At 39.3% G+C, this 27,086-nt stretch overlaps 1 protein-coding gene across 1 annotated transcript in view; it reads left to right on the top strand.

Moving 5' to 3' along the window:
- Positions 1-11,052: 11,052 nt before the first annotated feature.
- Positions 11,053-27,086, top strand: part of PXDN (peroxidasin) — a 219,472-nt gene continuing 203,438 nt past the window's right edge. Inside the window, exon 1 of the mRNA XM_007948129.1 lies at positions 11,053-11,261. Within this exon, the coding sequence (XP_007946320.1) occupies positions 11,053-11,261 (209 nt within the window). The remainder of the gene's footprint in view (positions 11,262-27,086) is intronic.

The raw sequence follows: 27,086 nt of genomic DNA, 5'->3' as shown, positions 1-27,086 counted from the left end.
GAAGCATATATCTGGAATGCCGTTTTTCCAGTTTGTTCCTGGGATAGTATTACAGGTAGGCCACACCCCTGGGGAAACTCCCCCTAGACTGACCGGCCGCTTAGGACGCAGTCATGTGATCCATCATGGGAAACACCACTCACAAGTGAAGTCCAGCCAAGTTGACACATCTTCAACTATCACACTGGTATTCTTTGCTTTCAGCTAAGATCCATCTGACATCAACAACATCTCTTGTTCTACATCCTCCTCTGAGTCTGGCTTGAATTTCTGGCCATTCCTTGTTGATGTACTGATTTTTTAATTATTTTCAGCAAATTTTACTTGTGTAAGATATTAATAATATTGTTGGATAATTTCCACATTCTGTTGCATCACTTTTCTTTGGAAAAGAATAAATTGGATCACTTCAAATGTGTTGGCCAGATATCTGTTTTCCAAATTTCTTTGCTTACACAAGTGAATGCTACCAGTGTTGGATCGATTTATTGAAACATCTCAGTTAGTATTTCATCAATTCTTTGTGCCTTGGGTTTTTTTTTTTTTTTTTGCCAATTCCTTTAGCTCAGCTTGAACTTTTTCCTTCAATATCATTGTTTTCTGCCATATTCTACCTTCTGGAATGGTAGAACATCACCAAATCTTTTTGGTACAATGACTCTGTATTCCTTCCACCCTCTTTTTATGTTTCCTGCATCATTCAATATTTCGCCCACATTCAATATTGCAACCTAAGACTTGAATTTTTTCTTAAGTTCTTTCAGCTTGAAAAATGATGATCATGTTCTTCCCTTTTGATTCTCTCACTTCAGCTCTTTGCACATTTCCTTATAATACTTTACTTTGTCCTCTCAAGCTGCTCTTTGAAATCTTCCTTTCAATTCTTTTACATTAGTCTTATTTCTTCCATTCACTTTAGCTACTCCACATTCAAGAGCAAGTTTCAGAGTCTTTTCTAACATCCATTTTGGTCTTTTTTTTCTTTCCTGTATTTTTAATGACCTTTTACTTTTCTTCTTGTATATTGTCCTTGATATTTTCCCACAACTCATCTGGTCTTCTGTTCAATGCCTCAAATCTATTGTTTAAATGATCTCTAAAATCACATGTGATATACTCAAGATTGTATTTTGGCTCTCCTGACCTTGTTTTAGTTTTCCTCAGCTTCAACTTAAATTTATGTATTAGCAACATGATGATAAATAGAGAAAAGATTAAAGTTCATTTTACTTAGCTCTCCAATCAATGCCCATGAAACCTGCAGTCAAGAAATCAAATAATGTATTGCATTGGGCAAAGCTGCTGTAAAACACCTCTTTAAAGACTTAAGAGAAAAGATATCACTTTGCAGACTAAGGTGTGCCTGACCCAAGCCACAGTATTTTCATTTGCCTCATATATATGTAAAAATTGGACAACGAATAACAAACACTGAAGAATAATTGAAGCATTAGGGTTATGGTGTTGGTGAAGAATATTGAATATAGTATGGAGTGCTTGAAGAATGAAGAAATCTATCATGAAAGAAGTACAGCCGGAATGGTCCTTAGAAGCAAGGATGGTGAGACTTTGTCTCTCATACTTTGGTCATATTATTAGGAGGGACCGGTCCCTGGAGAGAAGGATATCATGCTTGATAAAGTAAAGGGTAAGCAAAAAAAGGAGAAGATTCTCAACAAGATAAATTGACACAGTGGCTGAAATGATGGGTTAAGCATTGGGAAGACGGCGCAGGACTGGGCAGTGTTTTATTCTGTTGTTCATAGGGTCATTGTGAACTGGAACTGACTTGACGGCATCTAACAGCAGCTACTACTTTTCTTTGCCACTGTTAAAAATGTATTGAATTCCTTATCCTGTGCTTAGTACATGGTAGGAGAATCGTTGGTTGGATGTGTGGATGACATGGATGACTGCAGAAGGGATGATTCTCCACAGTTAGCATTTTAAATTTTATATTGGCTAGAAGTCAAAGCAGATGGCAAGCAGTTTTCTGAGCCCACCAGACACTTCCCATTGCCTCCCCTAGATTCAGCCCAACTCCTTATCCTTACTTTCCAAGCTACCTACTCCCACTATTATTTAAAAAAAAAAAAAAATCTAATTGAGGCTTTATTGTATACTAGGTACTTTTCTAGTTTTTCCAGTGATTTGAGTCTCTTAACACCACATATGGTAAATAGGTTTTCTAAAAGTCTGACTCAAAGACACTTTGTGTGTTTGGGGTTTTACAAATAGAAATTATTTTTTCTTGTTTTATTATCTATTTGATGTTATGTTTTAATTCTGAATAGAAAAGTAATTCATCCTGTTCAAAGTCTCTTCCCCACACACTTACCTGCTTCCTGGTTGTTTTGAACATTTTATTGTGCTTTAGGTGAAAGTTTACACAGGAAATTGTTTTCTATTCAACAATTCATACACACTTTTCCCATGGCATTAATTGGGATCCCTGCAATGTGTTAGCACTCTCCCCATTTCCAACCTGGGGTCCCCATTTCCATTCATCAGGTTTCCCTGCCTCTCCCTACCTTTTCATCATTCCTTTTGGACAAATATTACCCTTTTGGTCTCTAGTAGCCCTAAGGAGCACATTCATCGCAGGTAGTATTTATTTTATAGGTGTTACTTACAGAGCTCTGGTAGCGTAGTGCCTAAGGCACTTGACTGCTAATCAGAAGGCTGGTGGTTCAAACCCACCAGCCACTCCTCGGAAGGAAGATGGGGCAATCTACTTTTGTAGTGATACTGTCTTGGAAACCCAAGGAGAGTTCGCTATGAGTTGGGTCCGACTCAACAGCACATAACAACAACAAAAACTTACCCTCTTAATTTTTAGCCCTGAACCAGGTGTTGGTCTTCACTGCTCTTATGGGTTTCATCATCCAGGTTTCTACATCCTTGAGAGTAGGGTTGAAAGAGGTAAGCTGGTGGATGCACACATTAGGTACTCAAAAGGTTTTCCAAATCAGTGAATGAATGAATGTGGAGAGTAGGCCATTTGGCTTGGTACAGGCAGGTTCTGTGAGGGAGCCTGACGTACTTTCTAGAAATGACTCAATTCTTTTCCAGACACCAGGGTTTACACAGACCATAAGCGGTGAAGACATTCATTGATTCTGTCACTGACTTGCTCACTCAAACTACTTAGTGAATGTTATTATGGCAGCACCCTACGCACCTTTTCTCATTTAATCTACATATTAGTTTCCCAAGGGTGTGATAATAATAAATTACCACTAACTATATAGCTTAACCCTTTCAAGACTGAATTATTTTCTGCTTTGATTTTTTTGTTGAAACCATGTGCTTTCAGTAAGGGAAGACATTTTGAATGAAATTTAAAAAATGAGGTAATATGGATTTTGATACAATTTTTCTTGTTGTTGTTATGTGCCATCAAGTCAGACCTGACTCATAGCAACCCTTCCTTGGGTTTCTGAGGAAGTATCACTACCTCAGAAGTAGATTGCCCAACTTCCTTCGGAGAAGTGTCTAGTGGGTTTGAACAACCAGCCTTCTGGTTAGCAGTCAAGTGCCTTAGGAACTATGCTACTAGAGTGGGACACATATGTCTCAAAAGGTCTTTGTTACTGGGGTTAGTGGAATGGGGCCTATTTCTTCAGATTTACACAGTAATACAGGCACCCACTAGATGGGAGCATGCACTAAAAGTGGGATAGATGTTTCCCACTCAATCCCAGAGGTGGAAAATGTAGGCTCTATGTCTCCTGTGCGTCATGAAAAACCAAACCAAACTCACTTCTGTGGAGTCAATTTCAACTCATAGCGAGTCCTCCTTGGGTTTCTGAGGCAGTATCACTACGGAAGTAGGGTGTCCCATCTTCCTTCCGAAGAGTGGCTGGTGGGTTTGAACCACCAGCCTTCTGGTTAGCAGTCAAATGCCTTAGGCACTATGCCATGGGTCATGAGTGGGTAAAAATAATAGAAATTTATTGTCTCATTGCAGGAGTCTATAAATTGAATTCAGGATGTCAGTAGGGTTCTTCTCCCTCTGAAGACTCTTGGAGAAGATACTTTCTTGTCTCTCAGCTTGCGGTCTTTGCAAGCATTTCTGTATTTGTGTGTTTCTTGTGTTTGTGGTAGCAAAACTCCATTTCTGCCTTCAATTTCATAGGCTACTTTCCTTCTCTGCCTGTATTTTTGCATGACATTCTTCCCTGTTTTTCTTTTTTTCAGAATCTCTCCTTCTTTTTTGTTACGACAGCAGTCAGATGGTACTAGGGCCCACCCTACTCCAGTATGATCTCATAACTTATTACATCTGCAAAGACCCTATTTCTAAATAAGCTAACATCCACAGGCACTGGAAATTAAGACTTGAAAAAATTTTTTGAAAGACACAAATCAACCCATAGCACCTATACAACTCTGACTAGGCACTGCTATTCTCATTTTAGGTCCCTGGGTGGTGCAAACATGTTGCATTTGGCTACTAACATAAAGGGTAGAGGTTTGAACCTGCCCAGTAGCTTCACAGGAGCTCTGGTGGTATAATGCTTAAGGCACTTGACTGCTATTCAGAAGGCTGGTGGTTCAAACCCACCAGCCACTCCTCAGAAGGAAGGTTGGGCACTCTACTTCTGTAGTGATACTGCCTCGGAAACCCAAGGAGGGGCCATTATGAGTTGGATCTGACTCGACAGCAGTGCATTTGGTTTTGTTTTTTTAGTAGCTTCACAGAAGAAAGGCCCGGCATTCTGCTTCCACAAACAGTACAGCCAAAAAAATCATATGGAGCACTTGTACTCAGTAGCACATGAGTCAGAATAGATTTGATGGCAACGTGCTTGTTCTTTTGGTTTTATCTTCATTGTATATATAATTCATCTGAGGCTCAGAAAATAATAAGAAAGCTGTCCAATGTCACACAACTGAAAACTGGTGATAAGTTTGTTTCTAGTTTTGTCTTTTTCTAAAACTCAAGTTTTTTCTTCTGCAAGCTTTTAAAGAATGTTTCATATAGTGGGGTAAATAGGTAAATAGATAAATTCATTGCAATACAGTGAGGTAGCATAATATGGAATATGTACTTTAAGGGATTATTGTGAATGTCAAATGAAAGAACGTACACATCTGAGGATGGGTTCACAAGAAGCAGAGCCTGAGACAGGGGCTCTGGTGCAGGGCCTCTGGTGCAAAGGAGAACCCTGAGGATTGAGGGCTGCAGACTGAGCAGGGCTAGAAGTGCAAGAAGACAACGTTTTAGCCTGATCTCGCAGGGAGGTCTTGAGCATGAATGGCACTAGAGGATTGTCCAACAATGAGGCAAGGGCGGTGACCTGCTAATAGTATCTTGCTGGCTGCCCAATGCTCCTGGCTAAGGGCATACATTTGCAGGCATCTCCAAGTGAGATGGCTCTAGGTACAACCCAACTACCAAACACACTGCTGATTTTGACTCATAGTGACCCTGTAGAACAGAGTAGAACTCCCCCACGGAGTTTCAAAGGCTGTAATCATTATGGGAGCAGATCATCAGGTCTTTTCTCCTAAAGAGTTTCTGGCGGGTTTGAACTAACAACATTTTTGTTAACAGTCAAGCACTTAACCACTGCATCACCAGGGCTCCTTGGCTTCTGGAATCCCTAGGCAGTTCTCCAGAGAATGTTAGCAGCCCATGCTAACAGCAGCTGGTGTATGGGTATAGAAGAAAAAGGGAGCTGGGGAGGCCCCACCAATGTCCACTGTAATATATAATGTACAAAGTTATTGCCCAGCGTATGGTAAATGCTGAGTCAATGTTATTTTTCTATAAACATTTTTTTATTTGCAAAATGGGAATAGTGATACTTGCTTCACAAGTTGTTGTAAGAATCAAATAATAAAATGTTTGTATACAGAATGTTTTGAGGAATAATAATAAAATGATTATAATGATTATAAGGAGCCTAGCGTATTTGCTGTCACTGAGCAGACATTTAGTGTTAACTCTTTTTGTTGTTGTTTTATCTCCAGTGCCTAGTGGAATATATGTTCACTGTTGTACATCCTCAACAGTAGTATTGAACTAAAAAGAAAGACTTAGTGATTACATAGTACATTTTAACTCACTAATCTTTACTTCTTTGAATGAATATCTAAACAGATTGTTAATTAGTACAATCAGCATCTGAAAGCAATGTTTGCTGTGGGGCAGATAATAAGATTTGTGTTAAATAATCAGATCTAGGAAGTGGCCATAGAGGAAAATGGGAATATTTTACTTGGATTCAGGGGAGCAGAAAATTTTAGTGGCTTTGAAAGTCCTCAAACAATTCACCCATTTGGAGGCCAATATTGTGGAAGTCTTAGGCTTTTTCAGATTTCTAGATGGTTTGGAAACAGAAACTGATGAACAAAAGATATGGGGAAGTACATTTAGCTAAATATGCTTAAAAGCTTAATTACTAAATTTCTTGTAGAACTAATTCATTATGATATTAACTCTGTCACTTCCCACTTCACGTTCTAGCCCAATGCCATGCAAATGACTAGCTTAGGACAAGACTATTTAGCAGAAAAGAATTGTTATCATTAGCTCCTGGCTGAAATGACAGTAAGTTGGAGGTGAGGAGTGTCAGGAGGGGGATACAGGCAGATGCAGACTTGTCTGTGAGTGAGACTGGGCTAGATGACTGGTAACTGGGGAATCAGAGGCCTGAGTTTCATTCTGAGTAATTTTTTTTTTCTCTCTCTCTAAGTGGTACTAGAACATTTAGCTGGTAATTTAATATCTACTGTTTCCAGTTCCCTAAATGAGATACCAATACCCAAGAGTACCCTTAGAGCTTTGTTGAAAAGGTGAAATGATATAAAGTATCATGATAATTAAGATTATTATGATGATTCCCAAGCCTAAATAAATCTAACACAGAAGGTGTTGAGGTATTGTCCGTCTGTTTTCAAGGTAAGTGCCAGGGCAAACTTGGAAGTGCAAATGCTACCTGGAATCTATTTAGATCATCTCAAAAACAAACAAACAAAAACAGTTACTGTCAAGTTACGAGTTGATTCCAACTCGCTGCAACTCCATGTGTTACAGTGTAGAACTGTTCCATAGTGTTTTCTTGACTGTAATCTTAAGGGAAGAAAATCCTCAAGACTTTTAATCTGAGGTACTACTGGGTGGGTTCAAACCATTAAACTTCAAGTTAACAGTCAAGCACAATAGGAACCTTAACAAATATTTTAGGGACACTTAATCTTTGCCTAGGAAGGGGATGTCAAGATGAATGTGCATAGTCCTTCAGTCAGAGCTCACAGGAAGGGGATCTAGGTATAAAAATATAATCACAGGACTTTATGGAGAGTGTAATGTAGCTGTGGAGAGATATTAATGTTGTGGAAGCGAGATGGAAAGAGGGCTAAAATGATTCACAAGAGAGGAGCCATCAAAAGAAACTAGACGAACTATAAGGTTGAAGAGTTTGCCAGGCAGAAGAGTTGAAATAGCATGGTGCTGGATGGAAGGGAGGAGCTCTGGTAGCATTGTGATTAAGGCATTTGGCTGCTAACCAGAAGATCAGTAGTTCAAACCCAACAGCTGCTCTGCTGGAGGAAGATGAGGCAATCTACTTTTCCATAAAGACTCATTTTATGAGTCAGAATCCACTTGATGGCAGTGGGCTTGGTTTTTTGGTTTTGGACAGAAGGGAAGAAGTGGGAGTATATGTATGGAGGGCAAAATGGCTGGAGATGGAGGTCAGGGTCAGAAATCCCTAAACTTGGGCACATGCAGACTGAGGACCTGAGAAAACATAGTATCCTAGGCTGCACTGCAGCCATGGAACCAGAATCCCTAATATGACGTTAAAAAATCTGCTCTAAAATTAATAAACATACAAACAACTAAAATCAAGTTAAGCTATAAAGACAACCAAAACACTCTCCAGAGGCAATTCTGACTAGTGACCTTGTTTGTGGGCACCACGAATCTGTATTTGTCAATAGAACGAAAGTGGAAATGATGTGTGTTACTTCCAAGGCAAGGATTTTAAGCACTGAGGAGCTCTTTTGGCTTTGTTGGCTGGCTGAAGATGATGTCAAGTTTCTTGAAGGTGGAGTGCCACAAGAGTGAAGCAGTAGAGAGAAGTTGTCCATTAACCAGAAGCACCCTCTTTGGATTGTTGCCTGAGTGGGAATTAATTAACACAGTTACTTGGAATCTTTGTGTCTCTTATAAAATGACATAACCTTCTGAATCTCAGTGTGTTCTTCTATAAAAGAAAATAGAAAAACAGAGAAAAATAAAATAAAATAAAGAAAAATAAATTAGAAAAAAGAAAATAGCTTCTGCTTTGTGAAGATTGAGTTCTTGTATGTAAGCACCTGGCACAAGGTTATTTCTCAAAAGATGTTGGCATAGCTGGGTTGTTACTACAATGGCAGTGCTGAGACTGGAAAGAAGGACTCAGGATGGAAGTGCAGTGTTGTTCCCTGGTACTACATTGCCTCTCCTCACACCTCTGCTTAACCTCACTATTTTTAACTCTCACCCAATGTTCTGCCCTTCTGTAACCTTAGATTATTCCTGTACACTTCCTTGGTTCCATACTAACTCAAAAGAGTTAATGTTAAAAAGGTCCCTTGGGTAAGGGAGTCTCAATGATCCCTGCCTCCTGGTATACACACCCTTGTTATGGATTGAATTATGTCTCCCTGGAATGTGTGTTGGAAACCTAACCTCTATACCTGTGGCAATAATCCCATTTTGGAATACGAATTTCTTTCATATGTTAACGAGGTCCTATAAATGCAGGGTGTGTCCTACCCTTATCTTTGTGCTGAGTTATAAGGAGCAGCATAGACACAGAGATTAGCAAGCACTAACAGGGAAGATGAAGATCGCTAAGGAATCAAGAATTGCTGGCTACCCAAAACTAAAATCAGCAAAGAAGGAACTCCTCCTAGAGTCACATTCTGAATTTGGACTTTTGGCCTACTGAAGTGTGAAAAAATAAATTTATGCTCTTTAAAGCCACGTGTTTATTGTATTTCTGCTACTGCAATACTATGAAACAAAGGCATTTGTGTAATTCCCTCCCCTTGCGTGTGAGTTGTATTTAGTCACTTGCTTCTACGAATAGAATCCAACAGATGTGATGGTTTGTCTTCCAAGATTAGGTCATAAGAAGACTGTGGCTTTTATCTGGGGTGCACTTATTCTCTTTCTTGTGATACATACTCTGGGAAAGCCAGTGGCCATATTGTCTGAGCCAGCTTACAGAGATGCTTATGTGGCAAGAAATAGAAGCCTCCTGCCAACAACCGTATGAGTGGGCTTGCAAGAGTCCTTTTAGATGATGCGCCCTGGCAGACAATTTATTTGCAATCTCATTAGACCTTGAGTCACAGCCACCTAGCTAAGTGTTTTCCAGACTCCTGACCTGAAAATTTGCAAGATGGTAAATGTTGTTTTAAACAACAGATAAATAGGTCACTCAACCAATCTTATCCCAGAATGCCCTCAAACACATATTTGATTAGAATATCAGCACAGTAATGTAAAGGAAGCATTACAGGTTTTGCGGGTCAAAACAGATCTGGGCTTAAACTCTGAATATAACCCTTTTTAACTGTGTGACTTTGGTCAAACTACTTAGCCTTATCTAAGAACAGATAAATGGAAAGAAAGGAATGTGGGAAGTACTGAGAAAATGCATAAACATGTTAAAAAAATAAACAAAACCGACTGCTGTCCAGTCGATTCGACTCATAGTGACTGCTGCTTGGGTTCCGAGGTGGTATTACTACTGAAGTAGATTGCCCAGTCTTCCTTCCAAGGAGTGGCTGGTGGATTTGAACTGCCAGCCTTCTGTTTAGCAGTCAAATGCTTCAGGCACTATACCACCAGAACTCCCATTAACATGTTACAACGCTTTATAGATGTATATATATAAAACTTAAGTTTCTTCCTTCTTTTCCATGTCTTCTGCTGTATCCATACAAACCCAACATGTGGTGGGCCCAAGGGTCTTGTTTCCCCATTCTATCCCACAAAAGAAGGAATGTGAGGTCATTAGCACCTACCTGGCTGGCCATGCATTGTACCAAAGATTCTATACAGACCATCATCTTTTATTCTAACCAAAACCAAAAAACCAAACCCACTGCTGTGGAGTCTATTCCGACTCATAGCAACCCTATAGAACTGAGTAGAACTGCCCCATAGAGTTTCCAAAGTTGTAATCTTCACAGAAGCAGACTACCATGTCTTTCTCTCCCAGAGCAGCTGATGAGTTCCAATCCTGCCCAGGTTATCAGCCCTAAATTTGGCAGCGGGTAGCACAGCACGGTGGTTGTCATTCTGCTGAAGCTCCTCTTCATGTGCCTTTTGTGCCTGGGCCTCCGTTTTCTCAATACAGGTCACAGCATCATCATCTTTCTGGCCTTCAGTTTCTTCAGTAGGGATGACAATAGTGCCATCTCACAGTTTGTTTTGAAAGTTATTGCGATATAACTGAGAGATAGCCTGGAAAATTGTTAAGTATTCTAAAAATCAAACAACCCAACTTACTGCACAGATGTGGAAAATGAGGTTAAGCGAGGTGAAATAACTTTTCAAGGACTCTTAACTAAGTGAAAAATCTGGGATTCAAACCCGGGTCCCAAATTCTCTTAACTTTCCACCACGAAGAAGTTTTACACCGGGTGAAGTCTGAGTGGAAATCCTTGCCACTGGAAGTGTTTGCCTAACTGGCCCGTGGTGGGTCATAATGCGGCAGGGAATCCTGACCAGAGCCGCCCAGGGACTCGGAACAGCCCCTTGCAATCCTCGCTCCGCCCCGCGGCCCTTTTGGGAGTCTTACAGGCGGGGGTGGGGGGTTGGGGGGGTGGGTAGGGAGGAGCCACGGCGCATGTGCACAGCTGGCCTGCCCCCCTCTCCCTCTCCCCCTGCCCACAGCTGGGAAATCCGCCTGTGTCCGAGGCAGCTCAGTTGGGGGAGCCCGGCCGGGAGGACGCACCAGGCGCTCTCCCTATTGCGCCGGGAGTATTGCCCCGGCCCCCTCCGCCTGCCTTTCAGTCTGTCCACGCCAGTCTTGGTGGGCCATGACCCCGCGCAGAGCTGGTCCCGCGCGATGGTGCCTGGCATTCCTGCTGTGCTGCAGCTGGGGGGTGCTGGTGGGAGTCTCCCCGAAGCCGGGTGGCGGGGGCGGCGGCGGGTGCCCCAGTCGCTGCCTGTGTTTCCGCACCACCGTGCGGTGCATGCATCTGATGCTGGAAACCGTGCCCGCCGTGGCGCCGCAGACCTCCATCCTGTAAGTGCGGCCCCTGGCGCGGGAGGGTCGGGACCCTGCTGGTGCCTTTGTCTGCCCGCCCTGGCTGGAGCGGCGCGGGGTGCGGAGCCGGACCTTAGCCGCAGCTATTCGCTGGCCTCGGGCTGCAGCCGCCTTTGTTGGAAACTCTAAATTCCACCGCTTAATTTGGAAGTTGTTGGGAGAAGCCAGGGAAATCCCCACTGGTCTCCCGCTAGGCTCCTCCCGCTCCGCCTCAGTACAGCTCCCATTACCCTGGCCTGTTTTATCCCTTCTCCTTTTTAACTTCCCCACTTTCCTCATCCTTACCCTTACCTGTGGGCCCCCTCCTCTTCTCCTCCTAGGTCTCCTTCCCTGCTTTATTTAGCTCTTATCAACTCCTGGGAGTGTCCACTCTTTCCTCCCCTGCGCCGCTGAATTCTCTGCTGACCTTTTATTTACCTGCGGCCTCAGCTTGCAGACCCTTCCCCAACCATTTTCACCACATCCTCCCAGGTGCTTTTATAGATCCTTTCCTTGGCGGAGTATTCTGTGGGATGCAGCAGTTTTGCTCCCAGGTTTGCTTTCTTTTTATTGTACCCTAAGCGGATCTGTGAACTTTCTCAGGGAGGGGCCTTAATGTGGTTTACTAAGTTCAGGATTGCAAAACCTGGTCTAGAAGGAAATCAGGTATGAGAGGAGGTTTCTGGATCCTTCAATACATAACTTAATCTGCCCTTTGCAATTCTTTTTATCTTCTAACTTGGATTCTCCGTATCCATTGGATGTACTAAACTTTATTAATAGTTTGTATTAAAGTTAACACAATGTTTTACCAAATGCACACTTTACGAATCTCACCGAAAACATGAAAAACTTGCACCAACCTTCGCGCCAATTTAGGGCTCTCAAAAGGGAGGAATTCCCATCATTTTGTGCTGTGTGTTTTCTTCAGTACCGAAATGCCACCAGAGTTCGCTGCAGGACTTGATGTGTTTTAATGAGATTTTGATTAGATATTTAAAAAAATTTGTAAAGGTAGGCGTTCCTTTTAGGTGCTGACTGTATAATTCAGTGTCCTATAGGTGCCCTTCTGAATGCCAAAATAGTTTTCACTTTTCTTGACCAAGCCAGAGAATTTTGGCACCACTGAAGAGCCCTGCAAAAGTTATAAAGTTTTTAGTGAACTATTCAGGAAGTGGGTGGTTAGTGTTTCTTACATTTAAAACAAAGTACATTGACAGAACACCTTTCTTAGTGGTCGTTGAGTTTTTAAGGCAACTTCCTGCAGGGTCCTTTGGGGGATGAATTATTCTCCGCCTTTGAAATAGTTCCTCCTTACAGATAAAACAGCTTCCCAGTTTGAATGGCCAGCAAAGCCCTCATATCCAAGAGGGTGACATAGTATTATAAAGTAATGGATTTTTAAAACAGGACAGGGTGAGGTTTCTCTGGATATGGATACTTTTAATTCTTTAGTGAGTCAGTGGAAAAAACTTGGACAATGAAGCCATTATTCATATCTGGCCAAAGTTTAGTACTTGTAATATGCTCTGCTCCCAAATTTTAATTGCTTTTTTAAAAGAACAATATTTTAAAATATGGGTTATAGGACAAAAATGGGTCTTCTGCCATGCTACACATGGTATGGCCCTCCATAAAAACTTACCGTATTTGTGAAAGTGGTCAAGAGTCTGAGAGGGCAGTAACATCATGTCAGCACCTAGAAGATTTACAGCAAGTGTTTATTTGCATAAATTTATACCTTATATTTTTAGGGTTTACAAATATGTTTTGAAATCACTGTGTTTGATCTCATCAGTTATGTGAGATAGGCAAAATAGATACTAAGCTGATCAAATTCCTTATAGAACTAAATAGATTATCAATGAAGTTAACACATATCTGTTTTACCAATATGGAAACAGGCTCAGAAAGAGTAAGTACAGCTTTCTGTGACTATTAGATATATGTAAAAGAGTGTAGAACTAGTAGTTAGAATTGTCTTGGTGTGACAGTTTCTAGCTGGGAGCATGTAGCAGTTAACTTGACTTCCGAGAGAACATGAAATGTTTAGCTATGTGGACTGAGATGGCATGTGTATAGAGTTAGTAATGATGGGGTAATGTGTTTGGGAAATGCAAAAGAGACAGTTCCTTGTTGAATACATCCTAGAGGAAGTTAGGATAATAAGGGAAGAAATTATATGAGAAAAGGAAGACCAGATTTGCAGGGAGTTTGGTGCTGGTGAGACAAACGTCCAATCTTGTAGTTTATTGAAGTTGCTTGTATGGAATTGCATTATAGAACACGATTGCATTACAAATCCCATATATGCAGAAACAGTTCATTTTCAAAAGGAAGACCAGATTTGCAGGGAGTTTGGTGTTGGTGAGATAAACGTCCAATCTGGTAGTTTATTGAAGTTGCTTGTATGGAATTTCATTATAGAACACGACTGCATTACAAATCCCATATATGCAGAAACAGTTCATTTTCATTTTCAGCCTTATTTCCAAGGTCTCTTCTCTCATGTACATGCTAGTATTTTCTATTTTCAAAAAGCTGTTTGGTGGAATTGTGGGCATAAAAGATAGAAAAATAAAGAAGCTAACCCATCTCCATCTACTGGTTGGGCCATTCAGCCATCACATCACCCATTTGCTTTCCAGACACTCCCTCAAGAAAAAAAACTGAAAAAGAAGATTGAATGGGATACTACTGGGAAATATTGTTTGGCATTGTTCAAACCAGGCCTGATAATGGATTGTTTTTATTTGTGGTTTGGGGCAGGTAATAGTGCTGTAAGACCACCTTGTGATTCAGGTTTTGTTTGACCCTTGAGTTTAGCTCCAACTGATAAGTATAATGAGGTGTTCTAGAATAAATGTCAGCCAGACTACCTGTGATATTAGTATCTTCAGGGCTCTGTGTGGTTTTGCTGGTATGCTGCTCTCCAGCCATTTAAGAGAATTCCCTCATAAAGTTATCAAGATGTATTACTCCAGTTTTGCTCAGAGATTTCTGTTGATATGCTTGTTTAATTTTTGAATACTGTACTACATTCAGTAGCTCTGGTGGCATATTGCCTAAGGCACTTGACTGCTAACCAGAAGGCTGGAGATTCAAACCCACCAGCCACTCCTCGGAAGGAAGATGGGGCAATCTCCTTCCATAGTGATATTGCCTTGGAAACCCAAGGAGGGGTCGCTATGATTTGGGTCCCACTCGATAGCAAAACAACTACAAAACCACACTGTTCTTAAAAGAGACCTGATTTCTTATGTAATACACAGTCTAATAAGGGGACATTAGAGAAGTTAGGAGAAATTTTCAACAGAATGATGAGAATGACCATAGTGGAAATAAAGGGCTTTGTGGGAACAAAGGAGGTGGGCAAAGCTCTCTGGTTACTGTAGCATCTTAGGTAGTCTGGATCAGAGTGGGTGCCCATCTTCTGCAATGGGTAAAAGACCCTAGTGTTGCTGCTAACTTCCTGTGAGCTCCTCCTTCACGGATTCCTACTTTCCTGTAAGCCTCCCACAGGCTGCTCTGGTGATCATGACACACTGGTTGAGAAATGAGTCTCAGACCATTTAAGTGTTTTCATTTGTCCTGTTAAGACTTGCCAACTAAACTATAGCTGTTGCCAAGGTTTAAGTTCATAAGCTGTGTGGCCCAAACTTTATGTTGTTGTTGTTATGTGCCGTCAAGTTGGACCCGACTCATAGAGACCCCTCCTTGGGTTTCCAAGGCAGTATTACTACGGAAGTAGATTGCCCCATCTTCCTTCCGAGGAGTGGCTGGTGGGTTTGAACTGCCAGCCTTCTGTTTAGCAGTCAAGTGCCTTAGGCACTAGGAGATTCTAATTTTCCCACCAACTTTCATTATACAGTTAGTACCTTTTCACAGAAATGAGGTCTCTGTAGAAGTAGATTGAGGTAAAACTTGTTCTGGGAGGGTTAGGAGATGGATTGGAGTGATGGGCAGTGAAGTAAAATTGTCTGTTGGGAGTGCTCTCGAGATGAACTCTCTTCTTTTAGCACTTTTACTGTTCACCTTCTTTACTTTATTTTCGTAGAACACAACAATGGCCCACACTTGTGACCATGTCCTCTAGGGATACTCTCAACTAGCCATTCCTCCTTTGGTGTATCAGATTTACAATACTTAGTAGATGTGAGAGGAAGTATCATGTCTCCTCTGGCCTCAGCAGATGAGTGTGTATGTTTGAGGCTTTACCTTATGTAAAAGCAGTTACTTTACTTTTAAATTCCCCTTTATGTTGAAGTCAGTGTATTAGCACAACTGCAGTACTTTTGGAAAATATCATAATAATATTTTAAAAAAATACATTCAGGTACTGATAATCTGTCTTTCCAAAATGGTGGTAGACTGCTAACCATCTCCTCACTGTACTAACTGATGTGAAACGATATTCAGCTTTATTAAGTGTGTGCTGTGTTTACAAGAGAGAAAATCAAGTGTTCAAGAATAAGCCAGGTTTGGGGGCCACTGAGCTTCTGATAAGACTGATGGAAAAATTTGGAAAAGGACAATGAGGATGACTGAACAACATGATGAACATGATTGTTGATGTTTCTCTTAGGTGCCATTGAGTCATTTTCGATTCCCGTTGAGAGATGTGACAGAGTAGAACTGCTCCATAGGGTTTCCTTAGCTGTAGTCTTTATGGGAACAAATTGCTAGGTCTTGCCTTAGGAGAGTGGTTGGGTGGGTTTGAACTGCTGACCTTTAGGCTAGCATCTGAGCACTCAGCTATCGCACCACAGGCATAAACATAATCAGTGTTATATAATTGTACATGTGAAGAATGTTGAAGTGGCAGATGTTTTGTTATATATATATAATTAACACAAAAACAAAGAAAAAGAAAAAAGAATAAGCTCAGAGATACCGCATCAATTGTAATTGTGTTTTATGACGTTTACTTAGTAGGAAATCTAGTTTGTCATTCAGAGAGTGTGTGACGTGCTTAGTTACATCCATAAATTTAATATTTGAAAACTTATAGTTGAAAACTACAAGTGTTTGGAAAGTATCCTGCTTGTTAGAAATTCACATAAGTTAGCTGACTTCAGATTTTGGAATTGCTTCCCTCTTTTATGTATTTACTATATCAAAGAAATAGTCCTTATATCAGGTATTTTTGCCTGGATAATTTTGGTTGTACAAAAGTAAATATATTAGTCCATGTGACTAAAATCTAGGCTACATCTTGACTTCAAGCTTGGCTTGATTGAGGGTCTGAGTGCTGCCTCCATGGCGTAGTTTTCTTGCTGGTAGCTTGGCTCTCAGCTTCCTTCTCGGTTGACTTGACTCAGCTTGGTTTCCCTGCTTAGTGATTACTGGCTAAAACCTTTAGGTTTACCTTCCGACAGACCCTTGGCAGCAAGAGAATGAATGATTCTTTCTTAGTGCATAGCAGGAGTTTTGGGACTAGATTTAATGGACGTAATTGTTTTTGCCATTCTTGAGCAGATCACTGGGAGGGGTGGAAGGCCATGATCACTAGGTGTGGGGCCCATGGCTGCTTCTGGAACCATGCATGGAATCTGTTCTTCCTAAACATCTACACCGGAAATGTGAGATGGCTCATGCCTTGAGGTTCAAACGGCATTTTACTAGAAGATAAAAAGATGTGGGGCAGGCTAGGTATGAGTTATCCACTACACTGATTAAAGGCTCTAATTAAGAGTATGGGAAAAAAAAAAAAAAAAAGGCAGAATTCCAGCACACAGAATTCATCTCTTCATTCCTTTGAAAACTAGGTAAAAGGTAGAAGGTCACCATGCATTACGTTTGATTCCCATTTGCTGATCCTAAGTTTTTATCTTTTTGGTTGGAGGAAACAAGGATTTTTCCTTTCACAGTGGACAATAAAGAGAAACTGAAATAAAAATGCAAGTGGATGAATGTAAGCAGGGTCTAACAGCAGAGCTCCATATAGATAGAATTCTGGGCTGGAAATGGAGAGACGTGAGTTCTAGTCTTCCTGTTCCTACTCATTGCATTATCTCAGAGGATCACTGTGCATCTCTTGCCATGTAAGGTTACTTGTACCTCATAGTCTTCGGCTTTACTAATTACTTCATTTGTGATAGTTTCTGTGGTATAGAAAAAAAAAAAGAAACTTATTTAAAAATACAAGTTTTTGGTGAATTCAGTTTAGGAGCAGTTAATATTTACTGTATTTGATGCTTAAATAGTCAATTACAATGGAGTTATTTTATCTTTAGTGATATTTTCCTGTTTGATCTAATAGCTTTTTATTTTTAATTGTGATAAAAATACATATAAGAAAACATTTGCCTCTTTGGCCAACAATCATGGAAAGAAATACACACAATCTCTAGCTGTTTGAGGGATACAGATCAAAACAACAAGATATTATCTCACCCTAGCATTAACAGCAAAGTTCAAAAAAACAGAAAGCAACAAATGCTGGCAAGGGTGTGGAGAGACTAAAAAGAAATTTTCATGCACTGCTGGTGGGACTGTTAAATGGTGCAACCACTGTGGAAAATGGTATGGCACTTCTGTAAAAAGTTGGAAATAGGAATATCATATGATCCTGCAATATATATCCAGTATTGAATATATAGGCGCTCTGGTAGCATGTTGTTGTTGTTGTTGTTATGTGCTGTCGAGTTGGCCCCGACTCATAGCGACCCCTCCTTGGGTTTCCGAGGCAGTATCACTACGGAAGTAGGATTGCCCAACCTTCCTTCCGAGGAGTGGCTGGTGGGTTTGAACCGCCAGCCGTCTGGTTAGCAGGCAAGTGTCTTAGCCACTATACTACCAGAGCTCCCTTCTGGTAGCATAGTACCTAAGAATTTGACTGCTAACCAGAAGGCTGGCGGTTCAAACCCACTGGCCACTCCTCGGAAGGAAGATGGGCAATCTACTTCCGTAGTGATACTGCCTTGGAAACCCAAGGAGGGGTCGCTATGAGTTGGGTCCGACTCGACGGCACGTAACAACAACATTGGATATATATCCTAGAGAAATAGGAGCCACGACACAGATATGTTCATCGCCTCATTATCTACAACAGCAAAAAGACTGAAACACCCTAACACTATGGTACATACCGTACACAGAATAAAATAGTTTGCAGTATGAAATAACAATGATATGTGCCAAGGCATCTCATAACATAGATGAACCTGGAGAACATTATGCTGAGTAAAATTGATCAATCAATCACAAAAGAACAATATTGTATGAGCCCACTACTATGAAAAGTACAAGAAAAGGTTTACTCACAGAAAGAAACATTCTCTGAAGATTGCCAGGGGTAGCAGGGGGATGGGAGAGAATCATTAACTAGGGCGTAGATACATATTAAAGTAGGTGAGGGGAAAGACAACATTAAATAAGGGGGAAGTCCGCCCAGAAAGATCAAGGCAAAAGAAGACAGTGGGAGGAGCGCAGGAGTTAAAGGCAACAAAGGTAAATACTATTGCAAGAAAATCCTGCAATGACAGTAAAAGCAATAAACTGCTGGTGGATGTATAGATAGACATGCAAGCTGAATAGGAGAAGGAAGGTAAGTGGGACTATACCCACGAGTGTATACAGGTTTGACAGAGGAAAATTCTACATATGTATTTATATGTACTACAAATATATCTATGAATATAGTAGAACATTCCGGGGGGCAAAGTTATGAAAACAGTCACCACCAAACACCTTGAGGGAATGAGTTGCTGGGCCTGGGGCTCAGGTTCATTATCTCTGGGAACATCAAAGTCAATTAGCCTAACAAAGATGTTGTATCTCTGCTTTGGTGAGTAACAACTGAGGTCTTAAAAGCTTGTGAGCTGCCATCTTAGATGCAACTATTGGTCTCTTCCCTTCTGGAGCAAAGGAGAGTGAAGAAAACTAAAGACACAAGGAAACAATCCAAATGACTAATGGACTACGTGAATCTCAGCCTCCACAACCTGAGACTAGAACTAGGTGGTATCTGGCTACCAGTGCTGACCACTCTGAAAGGATTAGAATAGGAGATCCTGGATAGAGTGGAAGAAAAATGTGGAACAAAACTTACAATAGTGAAAAAGACCAGGCTTAGAGGTCTGATAGAGTTTGGTGAAACCTGCACTGGAACTGAGCTCATCCCCTATAAAGTGAACAATAACATCAAGGAGGTAAGCATTCCTAGAACAACCTACCACATGAGATGCAAAGGGCAGCAGCTGCCCAGGGATAAAGCTCAGAAGGCAGGAAGGAATATAAAAGAAGGACAAAGGGAAATAGTGAACACAGGGAGTGGGAAGAGTGTTGTTGCCCTGTGGGGATTGCAATCAATGTCATGAATCAAAATATGTATGAATTGAATAGAAAACCAGTGTGCTCTGTAAACTTTCACCCAGGTAACAACAAAATGTTAATTATTTTTTTCACTTTAACAATTTTTACACACACAATCCAGTGACATTGATTATGTTCATTAGGTTGTAGTTAGACTGGATGATCCTGCAAGCTTCTTGTAAGCCTTTTGAGCTGTTGAGTTGATATTGCATTGATTCCAACTACTAATGACCTGGAAAGGACAGGAGAACCGCCCCATTTGCTTTCCAAAACTGAAATCTTTATGGGAACAGAGCATCACGTCAACGGGTGGTCGATTCGAACTGCCGACTTTTTGCTTAGCAGCCAAATGCTCAACTAGCATAATTGATTAATAAGTGATTTTTAAAAAATGAATAGCATCACAATCTTTCTAAATGGAAGATCACAATTATTTATATTTTCTTTTTCTTGATGTTTACTTTGAAAATTAGAAAACATACTTTTCCCCTAGTCATTTGGTTTCTTCTTAGATGCCACAAGTTCCACAAACAGAATAGGTAAAGCCTAAGAAATACCTGAACTGAGTGATTACTCATAATGTCAGTTGAAATGGGGAAGAAAATTAAGTGAAAATACTTTAGTCCTTTAAGGAGGTTAAGTGTTGTAGTGTCCATTTTTTGGCTTCAATACAAGGTTTGAAAGATCTGTCTGTATAACTTTTCAATTATTCTTAACTGATTTCTTCAGGCCAGAAATTGTTGCTCTCTCCCCGGTTTGTAAACACTGTAAGGGCTAGAGAAATGAGAGACACGGACCCTAAAAGAACTTAATGCAGTGATCTTGGGTCAAAAATAATCAAATCCTTTGTGTTTCCCCAGAGCACTCTTTGTTCTTCTTGTAGGATTTATTTCAGAATTTTCTTTTCTTTCTTTTTTTTTTTTTAAAAATGTGGTGGTTTGTTCCAGAACTGATGGCTCACTGTGTAATCAGCTCATTGAAGATAGGGATCATGTCTTATTTGTGCCTAGATCTCCAGCCCATCTGAGGACCTCAGAGAATGAGAGGTGTTCATTGTTACTGCAAGCTGTCTGATTAGTCATTTCTTAAGCATCTGCTCTGTCTGGAACAGTCGACTATATAGAAGAGCTTAAAGGGCTTGCAAAGGGCTTGCAGGATCATTTTGTGTTTTTGTTTTACATTAAAATCTGAAACTGATGCTTAACCAGTAACTTTCTTCACTTGTTTGACATTTGTCCTGATGAATTTTCCCTTTGAAAAACCCAGTTTTATTGAGACATAATTGGTGTTTAAAAAGGTGCACGTGTTTAAAGTGTACACTTCGATAAGTTTTGACATATGTCTGTTTCTGTGAAACGATGACCATAATCAGGATAACAAACACGTCACATCCATCAGCCTCCAAAGTTACCTTGCTCTCATTGGAAATCCTCCTCTCTTGCCATTCTGTCCCATTTAGGATTTTTGCATCTATATTCACAAGAGGAGATACTATTCTTTTTTTTTTTTTTTTATTAGGATTTGGGTGAAGATTTACAGAGTAAATTCACTTTTCATACAGCAGTTCACATATACTTTGTCTCATGTCATTGACCAAAATTTACAATGCAGCAGCTCCCCTCCCACTTCCTCCCCATAGTTACCTCCTCCCAGTGTCCATCCCTTCATACTCTTCGAGAGGCCCATTTTCTGCCAACCCTGTATATGATCTTGGATACACTCTCCATTTAGACATACATAATTGTTTAGCTTGTTCACCCATCTATCCGTCCCTATACCCATATTTGCTTTCATTAACAACTCAGTATTGTATTTACAAAGGGCTTCATATTTGTTGTTTGTACTGCCCATGTAACTCTCTCTGTCTTTCTCATCCTCAATGCTGCCATATTGGTCACTCACATTTGGTACATTGCCCTTCTCTTCACCCAAATCAATATTTACTGCTGGTGGGACTGTAAAATGGTACAACCATTGTGGAAAGCAGTATGGCGATTCCTTCAAAAGTTGGAAATACAAATACCATTTGACCCAGCCATCCCATTACTAGGTATATACCCTAAAGAAGTGAGAGCCATAACAAGAACAGATATATGCATGCCGATGTTCATCGCAGCACTATTTACAATAGCCAAAACTTGGAAACAACCTAGATGTCCAACAACTGAGGAATGGATAACCAAACTTTGGTACATTCACACAATGGAATACTATGCAACGCTAAAGAATAATGTAGAATCTGCAGAACACCGCATAACGTGGATGAACTTGGAGGACATTATGCTGAGCGAAATAAGTCAGTCACAAAAGGACAAATATTGTATTAGTCCGTTATTGATACTATTCTTTAGTTTTCTTTCCTTTGAATGTTTTGTCTGGTTTGGCATATCAAGGTAAATCTTCCTCCTAGAATGACTTAGGAAATATTCCCTCCTTTACAGTTTTTTTTTTGAAGCCTGTGCATAGAGTTGCTTTTATTTCTTCCTTAAATGTTTGGTGGAGTTCATCACTGAATTGATTTGGGCCTATGGTCGTCTTTATGGGTAAATTTTTAACCACAGTTTAAATTTTTTCTCTAGCTATAGGGCTATTCAGGGTAGCTGTTTGTTCTGGAATGAAATTTGGGAGACTGTGTCTGTTAAGGAGCTTGTCTTTATCATATAAATTTTCAAATTTGTTTTCATGAAGTTGTTCATAGTATTTCCTTATTATCTTTTTAATATCTGAAGAATCTGAATTGATAGCACCTCTTTGTTCCTGATAGTAGAAATTTGTTTTCTCTGTTTTTTTCCTGATAGCGTGACTAGAAGTTCATCACTTTACTGGCTTTTGCAAGAAACAGGCTTGTAGTTTTATTAATTTTTCTTTATTGCATTTCTGTTTCCTATTTCATTGTTTTCTGCTTTGTTATTTCTTTCTATTTATTTTGTATTTAATTTTCTCTTTATAATTTATTAAGGTAGAAGGTGAAGTCATTGACTGGAGACATTTCCTTCTCTTCTTCTTCTTTTTTAAATAGGTGTTTGCAACTATACATTTTCCTCCTGGTACAGTTTTAAAGGCCAGTACATTTTGGTATGTCTGTCTTCATTTTCATTCTGTTCACAATACTTTTTAATTCAAAATGCTTTCAGCCTTGTTACTGACTCAGCATTATTCAGATATGTGTTATTTAATATTTGGGCAGCTCCGCAAGTTTACTGCCATCGAGATGGCCCTGACTCTTAGCGACTGCTCCTGGGGTTTCCGAGGCAGTATCACCACCGAAGTAGATTGCCCAACCTTCCTTCTGAGGAGTGGCTGCTGGGGTTTGAACCGCCAGCCTTCTGGTTAGCAGTTAAGTGCCTTACGCACTACACTACCAGAGCTCTTTTAATTTGGGAGCTCTGTGTAATTGATTTCTAATATAACTCCATTATAATCTGAGAAAATGCATAATACGACTAGGATCCTTTTACATTTATTGAGGTTTGTTTTATGGTACTGAGTATGGTTTATATTGGAAAATGTTTCATGTGTACCTGAAAAGAATGTGGATTCTGCTGTTATTGGATGGAATCTTCTATAATTATAAATTAAGTCGGTCAGTAGTATAGTTCAAATTTCTATATCTTTGTTGGTTTTCTATCTACTTATTCAATCAATTACTGAGAGAAAGATATTGAAATGTCTGACTATAACTGTGTATTGCTCTATATCTCGTTCATTTTCCATCAATTTTTATTTTAAGTATAATGAAGCTTTGTAATTAGGTGCATACACATTTGGTATTGTTATATTCTCTTGGTGAATTGACTTACATACTTTTATGAAATGATCTTTTTTATTCTTGGAAATATTTGTTGCTCTGAAATCTACTTAGTCTAATAAAAATATTGCCACTCCCACTTTCTTTTGGTTAGAATTAGCACCATACTATTTTTATCCATTATTTTTAAATTGTGTCTTTATATACAAAGTACATTTCTTCTTATAGGTAGCATACTGTTGAGTCTTTTTAATCCACTCTGATAACCCCTGCCTTTTAATTGGGATATGTAGACCATTTAAATTTATGTGATAATTGATGTGGTCAGGTTTAAATCTGTCATCTTATTATTTTTTTTTTTTTTCCGTTTCTCCCATTTGTTTTTGTTTTTCTTTTTCCTACTTTTTTGCCTTCTCTTGATTGAATACATTTTTAGATGATTACGTTTTATCTCCTTTGTTGGCTATTAGTGGTAACACTTTTGTTGTTATTTTCCTGGTAGCTTTGGGATTTATAGCATATATCTCTATCTCTGGTAGCATAGTGGCTAAAGCACTTGACTGCTAACCAGAAGGCTGGTGGTTCAAACCCACCAGCCACTCCTCAGAAGGAAGGTTGGACAATCCTACTTCCATAGTGATATTGCCTCGGAAACCCAAGGAGGGGTCGCTATGAGTCGGGGCCGACTCGACGGCACGTAACAACAACAACAACATCCCTATCTTATAACTGTTTACTTTCAAGTATGGTGTAATAATAACCCTAAAATACTATGAGGACCTTTCCAAGGAAGTTACTTAGAAACAGTTCGATCATTGCAGATCTTGCTTTTAAGCTTCGTTAAGCAGTACTAGAGTAGTGCTCGGTCTAAAGATAATTATTTCCTACAATTGTGCATTCTATCCAGTGGCCCACACATCTTGTAGTTTTCCAGTGTGGCTGGTGGGACCAGTTTCATTTCCCCCAAACTTTATGTTATTGTCATACATTTTACTTTCACTTATATTAAAAATCCCAAGCTACATTTTCATTTTGTTTAAGCAGTTCATTATTAGTTTATGCTTTTATTATAGTAAACATATAAGTAACAAAACATTTCCCAGTTCAACAATTTTTACATGCAAAATTAAATGACTTGACTGCATTTATCTTGTTTTGCAAGCATTACCCTTATCCTTTTTCCAAATTATTCTACACCATTAACAGAAACTTAGTACTTCCTAAGCAATGACTCCCCCTTTTCTCTTTCTCTCGTCCCTGGTAACCACTAATAAGTGTTTGGGCTCTATACATTTACCTATTTCATGTAAGTGGGATCCTACAAAGTTTGCCCTTTTGTGACTAATTTATTTCACTCAGCACAGTGTTCTCAGGGTTCATCCATGTTGTGGCATGCATCAGGACTTATTTCTCTTTATGGCTGAGTAATAGTCTGTGACACACAAACACGTATCACATTTTGTTGGATAATGAACATTTAGGTTGTTTCTACCCTTTGGGTACTGTTAGTAAGGCTGCAGTTAACATTAGTGTACAGGTTTTTGTTTTTTTTTTTTGGTTTCTGCTTTCCGTTCTTTTGAGCATATACCCAGGACTGGGATTGCTAGGCCATGCAGTAGTTCTGTGTTTAACTTTTTGAGGAATTGCCAAATTGTTTTTCACAGCGGTTGTACCATTTTATATTCCCACCAGCAATAGATGATATTTCCAGTTTTCCCACATCCTTGCCAACACCTGTTATTTTTAAATTTTTTTGATTGTAGTCATTTTAATGGGGGTCAATTAGTTTTTTTTTTTTTTTGAAGACTGAAGTAATAAAAAGTTTTCTGTTTGTGTGCTTTCCATTCTTTTGTGTACATCCATAATTCCATACTTTTGTTTGAAGGATTTTCTTTTTCATTTCTTGTAGTATAGATATGTGGGTGATGAATTCTTTTAAACTTTATATGTCTAAAAAATTCTTTGTTTTGCCTTTATTTTTGAATTATATATTTGCTGTGTATAGAATTCTAGGTTGACAGATTTTTCTTTTACTAAATATTGTGACATTCACTGTCTTATCACGTCATTGTTTCCCATGAGAAATCTGCTGTTATCTTTGGTCCATGTATCATGTTTTTTTAAATTTATTTCTTACTGCTTTTAAGATTTTCTGTTATCATTCGTTCTGAGCAATTTGATTATGACATGCATTCAGCTAGTTTTCTTCATTTTTCTTGTGTTTGAAGTATTTTATTTTTTTAGCTTGGATCTGTCAGTTTATAGTTTTCATGAAATTTAGAAAATTTTTGTGCATTAGTTCTCCAAATTGTTTTGTTTGTTCCCACCTGTCGGCCCTCCTTTGAGTATTCTAACAAACAACAACCATTGCTGTGGAGTTGGACCCGACCCATAGCTACCCCTTTTTGGGTTTCCGAGGCAGTATCACTACGGAAGTAGATTGCCCAACCTTCCTTACGGGGAGTGGCTGGTGGATTTGAACCGCCAGCCTTCTGGTTAGCAGTCTAGTGCCTTAGGCACTATGCTAGCAGTATATTGGGTGATTTAACTGTATCAAATAGTTACTGATGTGCTGTTCGATTATTATTATTATTGGCTTTTTTTGCTATATGTTTCATTTTTAGTAGCATCTATTGTAACATTTTTCAAAGTCACCAGTCTTTTCTTTTGCAATGTGTAATGTGTTATCAGCACTGTTCAGTGTATTTTTCATTTCAGACATTACTGTTTTCATCTCTAGAAAATCTGACTATTGAGAAAAATTTCCATTTCTCTACTTAACATTTTCAACTTGTAGTATATAGTTTACCAATTCTTTTAATATTCTTATTTCCTAATCCTAACTTCTTTGTAATTTCGGAGTTGGTTTTGATTGGTTGATTACATCTCCTCATTATAAGTTGTATTTTCCTGCCTATTAATTTTTATTGGATTCTAGACTTGTGACTTTTACTTTGTTGTGTGTTGGATATGGTTGTATTCCTATAATTATTCTTGAGCCTTTTGATGGAGGTTAATTAAATTACTTGGGAATAGTTGAATCATTTCAGATCTTGCTTTTTAGCTTTGTTAGGCCAGACTGGAGTAGCTCAGTGTAGGAATAATAACTTGAAACACTTGTGAACTCTGATGATTTTGAGTCCCTCTATAGCTTCTTTCCACAGATGTAGTTTATTTGATTCCTGTGTATTCCATCTGGTGACATTTATGTAGTCATTATTTATGTTTTTGAGAAAAGGTATTTGCAATGAGTAAGTCATTGGTCTTGAAAAATTCTATCATGCGATCTCCAGCATCCTTTTTATCCATATTTTCCAGCTACTGATGCTTCTTCGTTTTCAACTTTTGCATTCCAATCACAGTGAAGTATTAGTACATTTTGATTGCGTGTTGGTCAATTTCAGACTGTAAAAGTTGGTAAAAATCTTCAATTTTCTTATCTTTGGTTTTAGTGGTTGATACATAAATTAAAGTAATAGTAGTATTAACTGGTCTTCCTTGTAGGCATATGGATATTATCCCATCACTGACAGCATTGTACTTAAGGATAGATCTTGAAATGTTCTTTTTTGATGATGAATGTGATGTCATTCCTCTTCAATTTAGCATTTCTGGCATAGGACACCATATGATTGTCTAATTCATAATGGCCACTACCAGTCCATTTCATTCCCACCAGCATTTCAGTTCACTCATGCTTAGAATATCGAATTTTAGGTGTTCCATTTTAAAACTTCTAATTTTCCTAGGTTCATACTTTG

This window comes from Orycteropus afer, unplaced genomic scaffold, assembly GCF_000298275.1.
Source record: "Orycteropus afer afer isolate SDZICR_OR568_19922 unplaced genomic scaffold, OryAfe1.0 scaffold00204, whole genome shotgun sequence".
Classification (NCBI taxonomy): domain Eukaryota; kingdom Metazoa; phylum Chordata; class Mammalia; order Tubulidentata; family Orycteropodidae; genus Orycteropus; species Orycteropus afer.
This window is presented reverse-complemented; position numbering and strand designations above follow the sequence as displayed.